The 12,460-nt window shown below is 42.8% G+C and overlaps 1 protein-coding gene across 1 annotated transcript in view; it reads left to right on the top strand.

The window, feature by feature from the left end:
- Positions 1–388: 388 nt before the first annotated feature.
- The window catches only part of map9 (microtubule-associated protein 9), a 29,509-nt gene continuing 17,437 nt past the window's right edge, over positions 389–12,460 (top strand). The window contains exons 1-3 of the mRNA XM_055923767.1: positions 389–667; positions 959–1,035; positions 12,270–12,354. Of these exons, the coding sequence (XP_055779742.1) occupies positions 961–1,035; positions 12,270–12,354 (160 nt within the window). The 5' untranslated portion in view covers positions 389–667; positions 959–960. The remainder of the gene's footprint in view (positions 668–958; positions 1,036–12,269; positions 12,355–12,460) is intronic.

Raw genomic sequence — 12,460 nt, 5'->3', positions numbered from 1 at the left:
AATTATAAGTGTATGTATGTCCCTTAAGGTCCTTGTGTTATGTGATATTGTACCCCCTAGCTCAATTGTCCATTGTATATTATCCATATATACTTGTGTACCCTCATGTACTTCCTGTATTGATTTGTTGTTAATAATTTTTAATTTTTAAAATAAAAAAAATAGGATATATATTTTTTTTTAAAGTTCATCGGACTCTGGGGAAGTAAAATAGGTCAAAGGGCTTCATTAAGTGTACGTGTATTCCTTTAAATCGTTTTTTTTTTTTTATTATTAAATATTGTTGCATGAATGTGTTTTACACTTATGTATAGGGAACCTTTATTATGAAAGTCCCACCTTGAGGAAAAACGTGACACGGAAGTGATCCAGAAACAGTTCCTTAGTTACTGTGTATGACTTTGTGTTTGTGGTAACTAGTGATGACCCAACAATTGCAGAGTTCTGGTAAATACCCTGGCTAGCGTTGAACCGGCCTATGGTCCGTCACGTGACACGGGGGGGTGGGGGCAGTCTGGTTCCAAAACGAATGCTATCGTTTTTTTACCCGCTGCAAACTACGAAAACCCGGGCGCCCAGGCCAGTTTAAGAGAATCCCCTCATTCTGTGAAACATGTTGTTTTAGCAACAAACTACCTTCTTGACAAGCAAGATCAAACCAACTGAGGTATAAAGATTAAATAGCTAACGTTAGCATACAGCTAGCTAGTTGTTTTTCATGAGATAGCAGGATATTTCTTGCAGCTTTAGCTAAATCACGTTTTCCCTAGAAAGATAAAAGTGGGCTGGGTGAGCAAGCTGACGTTAGTTTATTCAAAACTAGAGATAACCAATGTAACAGTGATTTGTATGGCGAGGCTTTTTGTCTCAAATAGCTACAGTCGCTTGCAAATTAAACTAGCTAGCTAACTAAGCTATTCACATGGCTGGCATCTCAAAATAACTTTTTGATTTCCAGGAATGGCAGATAAAGACTTCAGCACAACACTGGCTTACACCAAAAGCCCGAAGGCATCGAGGAGAACAACTTTTCAGGTAGCTATAAACTGCTTGTTAAACACCTGTTTTTTACTGTCTGCTCAGCACGCATGACTAACGTAGTCGTTATATGCCTAACTCCCTATACCCACATGAAAAAATACTATCGTATACTATGATATAAGTACTATAGTATTCACTGTAGTATTTTTTCTGTATTTACTGTATACTGTAACGTTAGTATGTACTGTAGTATTTACAGTTAACTATAGTATAAATACTGTAGTAAAATAACTAGTATAGTAAATAATGTAATGTTTTTGCAGATTGTAGTATACTGTAGTATTTACTATAGGGTTTTTGTTTTATTATCTTTGACATAGAAGTGGTGGCATTCTCCTTGAGGAAACCTACTGGAGTTAAGTTTTTAAATATGAACAACTTCATAGATAAGAATACTATAACAATATGGCAGAAAAAAGAAATGTATTCTACAAGAATACGGGCTCCAGAGTGGTGCAGCAGTCTAAGGCACTGCATCTCAGTGCTAGATGCATCACTACAGACCCTGGTTCGATTCCAGGCTGTATCACAACCGACCGTGATTGGGAGTCCCATAAGGCGGCACACAATTGGCCCAGCGTCGTTAGGGTTTGGCCGGGGTAGGCCATAATTATAAAAAAACAAGCAATATCAGTTCCTAAAAACACAACCTTAAGGAACAATCCTTGGATAGCTTTTAAGATAAATTTGTCCACATGGAAAACTAAAGGCATAGAAACCCTAAATTAACAGGAAATACATGCATTTCCATGACACAATTAAAAAGTAATTATGGACTGACCAATGTCGATAGTTTCAAATACATGCAATTTAAAAGTTACATATCTTAACATTTCGATTTGAAATCTTTTGGACATCAGAACTATCTTAATAAGGGAATCTTATTTGAATCAGAAAATGATTTTTATATGATAGGGAAGATATCCAACTGACAGTCTCCTCGAAAAAAATATAATCTATTGTAACCAAGAATTGATGTTGGCACAAGAAAGTTGGAACATAACGAAATTACAGTTAACAAAAATGTATACTTAATCCAGTATAAAAGCACATTTATTATACAAAAGAGACAGTGCTTGACTTGGGATGAAAGAAGTACAGGAGCTGTCTTTTTCCATGTCGATCCATTAGAAAATGTTCACCAAAATTCACAAATTACATTATGCAATAGAAACTTCTGATTATTCACTATTAAGGATTAAGGATTTATACACATTTTCCATGACTTTTAACCAAATGTTAATGACTATTATTATAGTCTAATGAACAAGTAAGCATTATTGACACTGGAAGGCTGTTGTGCCTGATCCCATCCGATGAAGTATTTCTGTCTTAAATTATTCTGATTGGCTGGGCCTGGCTCCCTAGTGGGTGGGACTACGCCCTCCCATGTCTGTGCCCCTTCCCAGTCATGTGAAATCCATAGATTAGGGCCTAATGAATCTATTTCAATTGACTGATATACTTACATGAACTGTAACTCAGCAAAATCTTTGAAATTCTTGCGTTTATATTATTTAGGCTATCTACAGTGCCTGTGGAAAGGCGACAAAGACACCAATACTTTAGCTGTAGTTAACTTGTAGCAATTTCTTGCTGGTTATGTTTTGAATTGGCTATCTAGTTTGTCTGTTGTCTGGCATTATTTCATACCTGCTGCTGAAATGTCGCGCTCTCTCTCCTCTGGCAATGGCCCACTCACATTAGTGAACCTGTGTTATTTTGTTTGTTTTTTCGCATGAACATAATGTTGCTGTTACCGTATCTTATGTCTAAAAAGAGCTTCTGGACATCAGAACAGCGATTACTCACCTTGAACTGGACAACAAATTTTAATTTAATGAGTCGGATGAGATAGATTTACTCGAGACACCCGACAAGGCCCTCATCCCCGTCATTCGCAGGAGGAAAAGAAGGAAATATCGTGGGCGACGGTACGGGTGCTTTGTAAAGATCCGTCGCCGAGAGGGTAATCCACCTTTACCATCGGTCCTATTAGCCAACGTACAATTAATCTATTATAAAATAGACGAACTACGAGCATGTATATTCTAAGAACGGGACATTAATAACTGTAATATCTTGTGTTTCACTGAGTCGTGGCTGAATGACAACATTTTTTAACAATTTTTTTAATTTCACCTTTATTTAACCAGGTAGGCTAGTTGAGAACAAGTTTTCATTTGCAACTGCGACCTGGCCAAGATAAAGCATAGCAGTGTGAACAGACAACAACACAGAGTTACACATGGAGTAAACAATAAACAAGTCAATAACATAGTAGGGGAAAAAAAAAAAAAAGAGAATCTTTATACAATGTGTGCAAAAGGCATGAGGAGGTAGGCAATAAATAGGCCATAGGAGCAAATAATTACAATTTAGCAGATTAACACTGGGGTGATAAATCATCAGATGATCATGTGCAAATAGAGATACTGGTGTGCAAAAGAGCAGAAAAGTAAATAAATAAAAACAGTATGGGGATGAGGTAGGTAAATTGGGTGGGCTATATACCGATGGACTATGTACACCTGCAGCGATCGGTTAGCTGCTCAGATAGCAGATGTTTAAAGTTGTTGAGGGAGCTAAAAGTCTCCAACTTCTGAGATTTTTGCAGTTCGTTCCAGTCGCAGGCAGCAGAGAACTGGAAGGAAAGGCGGCCAAATGAGGTTTTGGCTTTAGGGATGATCAGTGAGATACACCTGCTGGAGCGCGTGCTACGGGTGGGTGTTGCCATCGTGACCAGTGAACTGAGATAAGGCGGCGCTTTACCTAGCATAGCCTTGTAGATGACCTGGAGCCAGTGGGTCTGAAGACGAACATGCAGCGAGGGCCAGCCGACTAGAGCATACAGGTCGCAGTGGTGGGTGGTGTAAGGTGCTTTAGTAACAAAACGGATGGCACTGTGATAAACTGCATCCAGTTTGCTGAGCAGAGTATTGGAAGCTATTTTGTAGATGACATCGCCGAAGTCGAGGATCGGTAGGATAGTCAGTTTTACTAGGGTAAGTTTGGCGGCGTGAGTGAAGGAGGCTTTGTTGCGAAATAGAAAGCCGATTCTCCATTTGATTTTGGATTGGAGATGTTTGATACGAGTCTGGTACTTATAGATGTCCACATATTCTAGGTCGACCGGCGACCGGTTGAAAAACATGCATTTGGTTTTACTAGCATTTAAGAGCAGTTGGAGGCCACGGAAGGAGTGTTGTATGGCATTGAAGCTTGTTTGGAGGTTAGATAGCACAGTGTCCAAGGAAGGGCCAGAAGTATACAGAATGGTGTCGTCTGCGTAGAGGTGGATCAGGGAATCGCCCGCAGCAAGAGCAACATCATTGATATATACAGAGAAAAGAGTCGGCCCGAGAATTGAACCCTGTGGTACCCCCATAGAGACTGCCAGAGGACCGGACAACATGCTCTCCGATTTGACACACTGAACTCTGTCTGCGAAGTAGTTGGTGAACCAGGCAAGGCCGTCATTAGAAAAATCGAGGCTACTGAGTCTGCCGATAAAAATTTGGTGATTGACAGAGTCGAAAGCCTTGGCCAGGTCGATGAAGACGGCTGCACAGTACTGTCTTTTATCGATGGCGGTTATGATATCGTTTAGTACCTTGAGCGTGGCTGAGGTGCACCCATGACCGGCTCGGAAACCGTATTGCACAGCGGAGAAGGTACGGTGGGATTCGAGATGGTCAGTGATCTGTTTGTTGACTTGGCTTTCGAAGAGCTTAGATAGGCAGGGCAGGATGGATATAGGTCTGTAACAGTTTGGGTCCAGGGTGTCTCCCCCTTTGAAGAGGGGGATGACCGCAGCAGCTTTCCAATCCTTGGGGATCTCAGATGATACGAAGGAGAGGTTGAACAGGCTGGTAATAGGGGGTGCGACAATGGCGGCGGACAGTTTTAGAAATAGAGGGTCCAGATTGTCAAGCCCAGCTGATTTGTATGGGTCCAGGTTTTGCAGCTCTTTCAGAACATCTGCTATCTGGATTTGGGTAAAGGAGAAGCTGGGGAGGCTTGGGCGAGTAGCAGCGGGGGGGTGGAGCTGTTGGCCAAGGTTGGAGTAGCCAGGAGGAAGGCATGGCCAGCCGTTGAGAAATGCTTGTTGAAGTCTTCGATTATCACGGATTTATCGGTGGTGACCGTGTTACCTAGCCTCAGTGCAGTGGGCAGCTGGGAGGAGGTGCTCTTGTTCTCCATGGACTTTACAGTGTCCCAGAACCTTTTGGAGTTAGAGCTACAGGATGCAAATTTCTGCTTGAAAAAGCTGGCCTATGCTTTCCTGACTGACTGCGTGTATTGGTTCCTGACTTCCCTGAACAGTTGCATATCGCGGGGACTGTTCGATGCTATTGCAGTTCGCCACAGGATGTTTTTGTGCTGGTCGAGGGCTGTCAGGTCTGGAGTGAACCAAGGGCTATATCTATTCTTAGTTCTGCATTTTTTGAACAGAGCATGCTTGTCTAAGATGGTGAGGAAGTTACTTTTAAAGAATGACCAGGCATCCTCAACTGACGGGATGAGGTCAATATCCTTCCAGGATACCCGGGCCAGGTCGATTAGAAAGGCCTGCTCGCAGAAGTGTTTTAGGGAGCGTTTGACAGTGATGAGGGGTGGTCATTTGACCGCGGACCCGTAGCGGATACAGGCAATGAGGCAGTGATCGCTGAGATCCTGATTGAAGACAGCAGAGGTGTATTTGGAGGGCAAGTTGGTCAGGATAATGTCTATTAGGGTGCCCATGTTTCCGAATTTAAGGTTGTACCTGGTGGGTTCCTTGATGATTTGTGTGAGATTGAGGGCATCTAGCTTAGATTGTAGGACTGCCGGGGTGTTAAGCATATCCCAGTTTAGGTCACCTAACAGAACAAACTCTGAAGCTAGATGGGGGGTGATCAATTCACAGATGGTGTCCAGGGCACAGCTGGGAGCTGAGGGGGATCGGTAGCAGGCGGCAACAGTGAGAGACTTATTTCTGGAGAGATTAATTTTTTAAATTAGAAGTTCGAACTGTTTGGGCATAGACCTGGAAAGTATGACAGAACTTTGCAGGCTATCTCTGCAGTAGATTGCAACTCCTCCCCCTTTGGCAGTTCTATCTTGACGGAAAGTGTTATAGTTGGGTATGGAAATCTCCGAATTTTTGGTGGCCTTCCTAAGCCAGGATTCAGACACGGCAAGGACATCAGGGTTGGCAGAGTGTGCTAAAGCGGTGAGTAAGACAAACTTAGGGAGGAGGCTTCTGATGTTGACATGCATGAGGCCAAGGCTTTTTCGATCACAGAAGTCAACAAATGAGGGTGCCTGGGGACATGCAGGGCCTGGGTTTACCTCCACATCACCCGAGGAACAGAGGAGTAGTAGGATGAGGGTGCGGCTAAAGGCTATCAAAACTGGTCGCCAAGAGCGTTGGGGACAAGGAATAAAAGGAGCAGATTTATGGGCGTGGTAGAATATATTCAGGGCATAATGTGCAGGCAGGGGTATGGTGGGGTGCGGGTACAGCGGAGGTAAGCCCAGGCACTGGGTGATGATAAGAGAGGTTGTATCTCTGGACATGCTGGTTATAATGGGTGAGGTCACCGCGTGTGTGGGAGGTGGGACAAAGGAGGTATCAGAGGTATTAGGAGTGGAACTACGGGCTCCATTGAAAACTGAAACAATGGTAACTAACCCGAACAACAGTATACAAGGCATATTGATATTTGAGAGAGACATATAGTAAGGCATAAAGTAATCGCAGGTCTTGATTGGGAGAGCTAGCTAAAACAACAGGTGAGACAACAGCAGCTAGTCAGCTAACACAATAACAGCAGGTAAAATGGCGATGACTAGGCAGAGAGGGTCGGATTAACTACACACAGAGCCTGAGTTCGCGGCTGGGGCTGACAGATAAACACAAATAAACAGAATGGAGTACCGTGATTAATGGACAGTCCAGCAGGCATCAGCTACGTAGCCAAGTGATCGTAGTGTCCAGGGGGGAGCAGTGGATGGAACAGGGAAGCCGTCACCACGCTAGCACGCTGCGTTTAAAGTTAGTAGCCCGGGGGTGGTCTGCTCAGACGGAGGCCGGTTGAGGGCACAGCGGATGGAGTATTCGTCGGCAGACCATACGTGGTGGTGCGGCGGGGCGCCGTGTCGACAGAGAATCCAAGCCAGATGGCGAAAGAGGTATTGTAGAATTTTGTTTGCTAACTGGTGCTAGCTTCGTGGCAGTGGCGTTAGGGGGTAGCTTCGGTACTGGGTGCCACGGAGGGTGCAAGCTAGCTGTAAGGATCAGAAGTAGTGGCTCAGGGATTACGGCAGGAATCCGGCGTTGTTGTGGAGAGACAGTCCGATGCTGGTAGATTGGCGAGTAATATCCAGGCTAAGAACAGGGCTGGTGTCTGTGCAGAAGGTAAAAGCCGCTAGCAGTGGCTAAAAATGACTAAATAGCTTGTAGCTGATTAGCTGGTTAGCTACTGGAGGTTCTTCAAAGTGTTCCAAAGTTAAAAATAATAGCGATTCCGTATCACATTGGGTGAGGCAGGTTACAGGAAGGTATAATCGAATTAAAAATCGAAAAGAGATAGATTAAAAAAAAAAATATATATATATATGTATATGTATATGTATATGTATATATATATATATATATATATATATATATATATATATATGTATATGTATATGTATATATATATATATGTATATATGTATATGTATATATATATATATATATATATATATATATATGTATATGTATATGTATATATATATATATGTATATATATATATATGTATATATATATATATGTATATATATATATATATATGTATATATATATATATATGTATATATATATATATGTATATATATATATATGTATATATATATATATATATATATATGTATATATATATATGTATATATATATATGTATATATATATATATATATATATATATATATATACGAAAAATACAAAAGTACAAGGGAGGACAAACAAAAACACACCTACACTGCTACGCCATCTTGGATCCGACATGATTAACATACAGCTGGCGGGTTTTAAGCTTTTTCGGCAGGATAGAACAGCGGCCTCTGGTAAGACAAGGGGCAGCCTATGCATATTTGTCAACAACAGTTGGTGCACTAACTCTAAGGAAGTCTCAAGGTTCTGCTCGCCTGAGGTAGAGTATCTCATGATAAGCTGTAGACCACACTATCTAACTAGAGTTTTCATCTGTATTTTTCATATCTGTCTACATACCACCATAGACCGATGCTGGCACTAAGACCGCACTCAATGAGCTGTATACGGCCATAAGCAAAGAGGAAAATGCTCATCCAGCGGTGGCGCTCCTAGTGGCTGGGGACTTTAATGCAGGGAAACTTAAATCTGTGTTACCTCATTTCTATCAGCAAGTTAAATGTGCAACCAGAGGGGGGAAAAACTCTAGACCACGTTTACTCCACACTCAGAGACGCGTACAAAGCTCTCACTCACCCCCCCTTATGGAAAATCTGACCATAATTTCATCCTCCTGATTCCAGCTTACAAGCAAAAACTAAACCAGGAAGCACTCGGTCAATAAGAAAGTGGTCAGATGAAGCAGATGCTAAGCTACAGAACTGTTTTGCTAGATTCTTCCGATGGCATTGAGGAGTACACCATATCAATCACTGGCTTCATCAATAAGTGCATCAATGACGTAGTCCCCACAGTGACACAGAAGCCATGGATTACAGGCAACATCCGCACTGAGCTAAAGGGTAGAGCTGCCGCTTTCAAGGAGTGGGACTCTAACCCGGAAGCTTATAAGAAATCCCGCTATGCCCTCCGACGAACCATCACAGGCAAAGCATCAATACATGACTAAGATCGAATCGTACTACACCGGCTCCGCCGCTCGTCGGATGTGGCAAGGCTTGCAAACTATTACAGACTACAAAGGAAAGCACAGCCACGAGCTGCCCAGTAACACAAACCTACCAGACAAGCTAGATTGCTTCTATGCTCGCTTCGAGGCAAGTAACACTGAAACATGCATATGAGAGCACCAGCTGTTCTGGTCGACTGTGTGATCACGCTCTCTGTAGCCGATGTGAGTAAGACCTTAAAACAGGTCAACATTCACAAGGCCGCAGGGCCAGACAGATTACCAAGATGTGTACTCCGAGCATGCACTGACCAACTTGCAAGTTTCTTCACTGACATTTTCAACTTGTCCCTGACTGAGTCTGTAATACCAACATGTTTCAACAGAGTACCATAGTCCCTGTGCCCAAGAACACTAAGGTAACCTGCCTAAATGACTACCGACCCGTAGCACTCACGTCTGTAGACATGAATGACTTTGAAAGGCTGGTCATGGCTCACGTCAACACCATTATACCAGAAACCCTAGACCCACTCCAATTTGCATACCGCCCCAACAGATAACCAGATGCAATCTCTATTGCACTCAACACTGCCCTTTCCCACCTGGACAAAAAGAACACCTATGTGAGAATGCTATTCATTGACTACAGCTCAACGTTCAACACCATAGTACCCTCAAAGCTCATCACTAAGCTAATGACCCTGGGACTAAACACCTCCCTCTGCCACTGGATCCTGGACTTCCTGTTGGGCCACCCCCAGGTGGGTAAGGGTAGGTAACAACACATCCGCCACGCTGATCCTCGACACGGGGGCCCCTCGGGCTCAGTCCCCTCCTGTACTCCCCGTTTTATCATGACTGCAGGCACGACTCCAACACCATCATTAAGTTTGTTGATGACACAATAGTCGTAGGCCTGATCACCGACAATGACGAGACAGCCTATAGGGAGGTCAGAGACCTGGCCGTGTGGAGCCAGCACAACAACCTCTCCCTCAAGACAAAGGAGACTGTTGTGGACTACAGGAAAAGGAGGACAGAGCACACCCACATTCTCATCAACTGGCTGTAGTGGAGCAGGTTGAGAGCTTCAAGTTCCTTGGTGTTCACATCACTGACAAACTAACATGGTCCAAGCACACCAAGACAATTGTGAAGAGGGCACGACAAAACCCATTCCCCCTCAGGAGACTGAAATGATTCTACAGCTGCACCATTGAGAGCATCCTGACGGGTTGCATCACTGCCTGGTATGGCAACTGCTCGGCCCTCGACCGCAAGGCACTACAGAGGGTAGTGCGTACGGCCCAGTACATCACTGGGGCCAAGCTTCCTGCCATGCAGGATCTCTATACCAGGCGTTATCAGAGGAAGGCCCTAAAAATTGTCAAAGACTCCAGCCACCCTAGTCATAAACTGTTCTCTCTGCTACCGCACGGCGATCGGTACCGGAGCGCCAAGTCTCGGTCCAAGATGTTTCAAAACAGCTTCTACCCCCAAGCCATAATACTCCTGAACAGCTAATCAAATGGCTACCCAGACTATTTGCATTGCCCCTTCGCCCTCTCTTTTTTTACGCTGCTGCTATTCTCTGTTATTATCTATGCATAGTCACTAACTCTACCTACGTGTACATATTACCTCAATTACCTCGACTAATCGATGCCCCTGTACATTGACTCTGTATCGGTACCCCCTGTATATAGCCTCGCTATTGTTATTTTACTACTGCTCTTTAATTATTTGTTACTTTTATTTGTTACTTTTTTTGTATTTTTCTTAACTGCATTGTTGGTAAAGATTCTTATTTTCAATGACGGCATAGGAATGGTGGGTTAACTGCCTTGTTCAGGGGCAGAACGACAGATTTTTACCTTGTCAGCTCAGGGATACAATCTTGCAACCTTACGGTTAACTAGTCCAACGAATTGTTACGCGAATGCAGTAAGAATTGGCTTCTTACTGCATTCGCAGTTGCTAGCTAGCATTAAACTTATCTTATAAAAAACAATCAGTCAATCATAATCACTAGTTATAACTACACATGGTTGATGATATTACTAGTTTATCTAGCGTGTCCTGCGTTGCATATAATCGATGCAGTGCGCATTCGCGAAAAAGGACTGTCGTTGCTCCAACGTGTACCTACCCATAAACATCAATGCCTTTCTTAAAATCAATACACAGAAGTATACATGTTTAAACCTGCGTATTTAGCTAAAAGAAATCCAGGTTAGCAGGCAATATTAACCAAATTGTGTCACTTCTCTTGCGTTCATTGCACGCAGAGTCAGAGTATATGCAACAGTTTGGGCCGTCTATCTCATTGCAAACTAATTGGCAGAATTTTACGTAATTATGACATAACATGGAAGGTTGTGCAATGTAACAGGAATATTTAGACTTATGGATGCCACCCGTTAGATAAAATACGGAAACGGTTCCGTATTTCACTGAAAGAATAAACGTTTTGTTTTCGATATGATAGTTTCTGGATTCGACCATATTAATGACCTAAGGCTCGTATTTCTGTGTGTTATTATGTTATAATTAAGTCTATGATTTGATAGAGCAGTGTGACTGAGCGATGGTAGGCAGCAGCAGGCTCGTAAGTATTCATTCTAACAGCACTTTCGTGCGTTTTGCCAGCAGCTCTTTGCAAAGCTTCAAGCATTGCGCTGTTTATGACTTCACTTTACTAGTATATATATATATATATACAAAAAGGAAAACAAAAGAGGTAGTGTGCTGTATATCTAGGCCTCTATTTTCAGCTGGTGCTAAGTAGACGCAAGTGTCAAATGCACGTTGGTTTTGCAATTTCGTCATTTTCCAGCCCCAACGCTGATGTCTAACATCAGCACTCTTGCGCTGAGGTGGGAGGGGTGGTAATATTTGAGGTGTTCTTACAAAGAAGCGCAAAAGGGACTATTTCAAGCAGCGCTAATGAGAAGTTAAGACCCACAAAAAGCAGGTCTTAACGTAGCGCAGTTGATAATGGCATGGATTTTGAGAGCGGAAGCGCAGCCTATCCAGCCATGGCACACAGTGCCCATGGAAGGAGAGATGTGCCTTTTGTGCCGGTGAATCTCGTATTTAGAAACATAACAAAACAGTTGGTTTCCACCCATTTATCTTTCATTTGATTAAAAACCAAGCATAATCTACCCTGCCTTTAATCAAGGCTGATTTAGCAGTATCGCATGGGTGCGTCTTTTTTATCCTGGCCGTTAGACAGAAGTAGCCTATGAACAAAACTGTTTTAAAACGGTCTACTGAGAGTGCTTTGAAATACACTGAGTGTACAAAACATTAAGGACACCTTCCTAATATTGACTTGCACCCCCACTTTCTTAGGATGAGCTGGAGGCAGCTGTTTCTGCTAGAGCAAGTAAAAAAAAGACTGACCAATACTCCTACTCAGATGACTTTGATGAAGATGGTAAGAAATTAGTCATACTAATGAGTGGCACATACATTGATCACTCGAAATCTGAACTTCAGTGCTCTTAAATCCCCCTATTGCACAATATCAGTTCATATTGGCC

Source organism: Salvelinus fontinalis, chromosome 5 (assembly GCF_029448725.1).
Source record: "Salvelinus fontinalis isolate EN_2023a chromosome 5, ASM2944872v1, whole genome shotgun sequence".
Lineage (NCBI taxonomy): Eukaryota > Metazoa > Chordata > Actinopteri > Salmoniformes > Salmonidae > Salvelinus > Salvelinus fontinalis.
The sequence above is the reverse complement of the archived record's forward strand: the minus strand, read 5'-3'. Positions and strand labels throughout refer to the sequence as shown.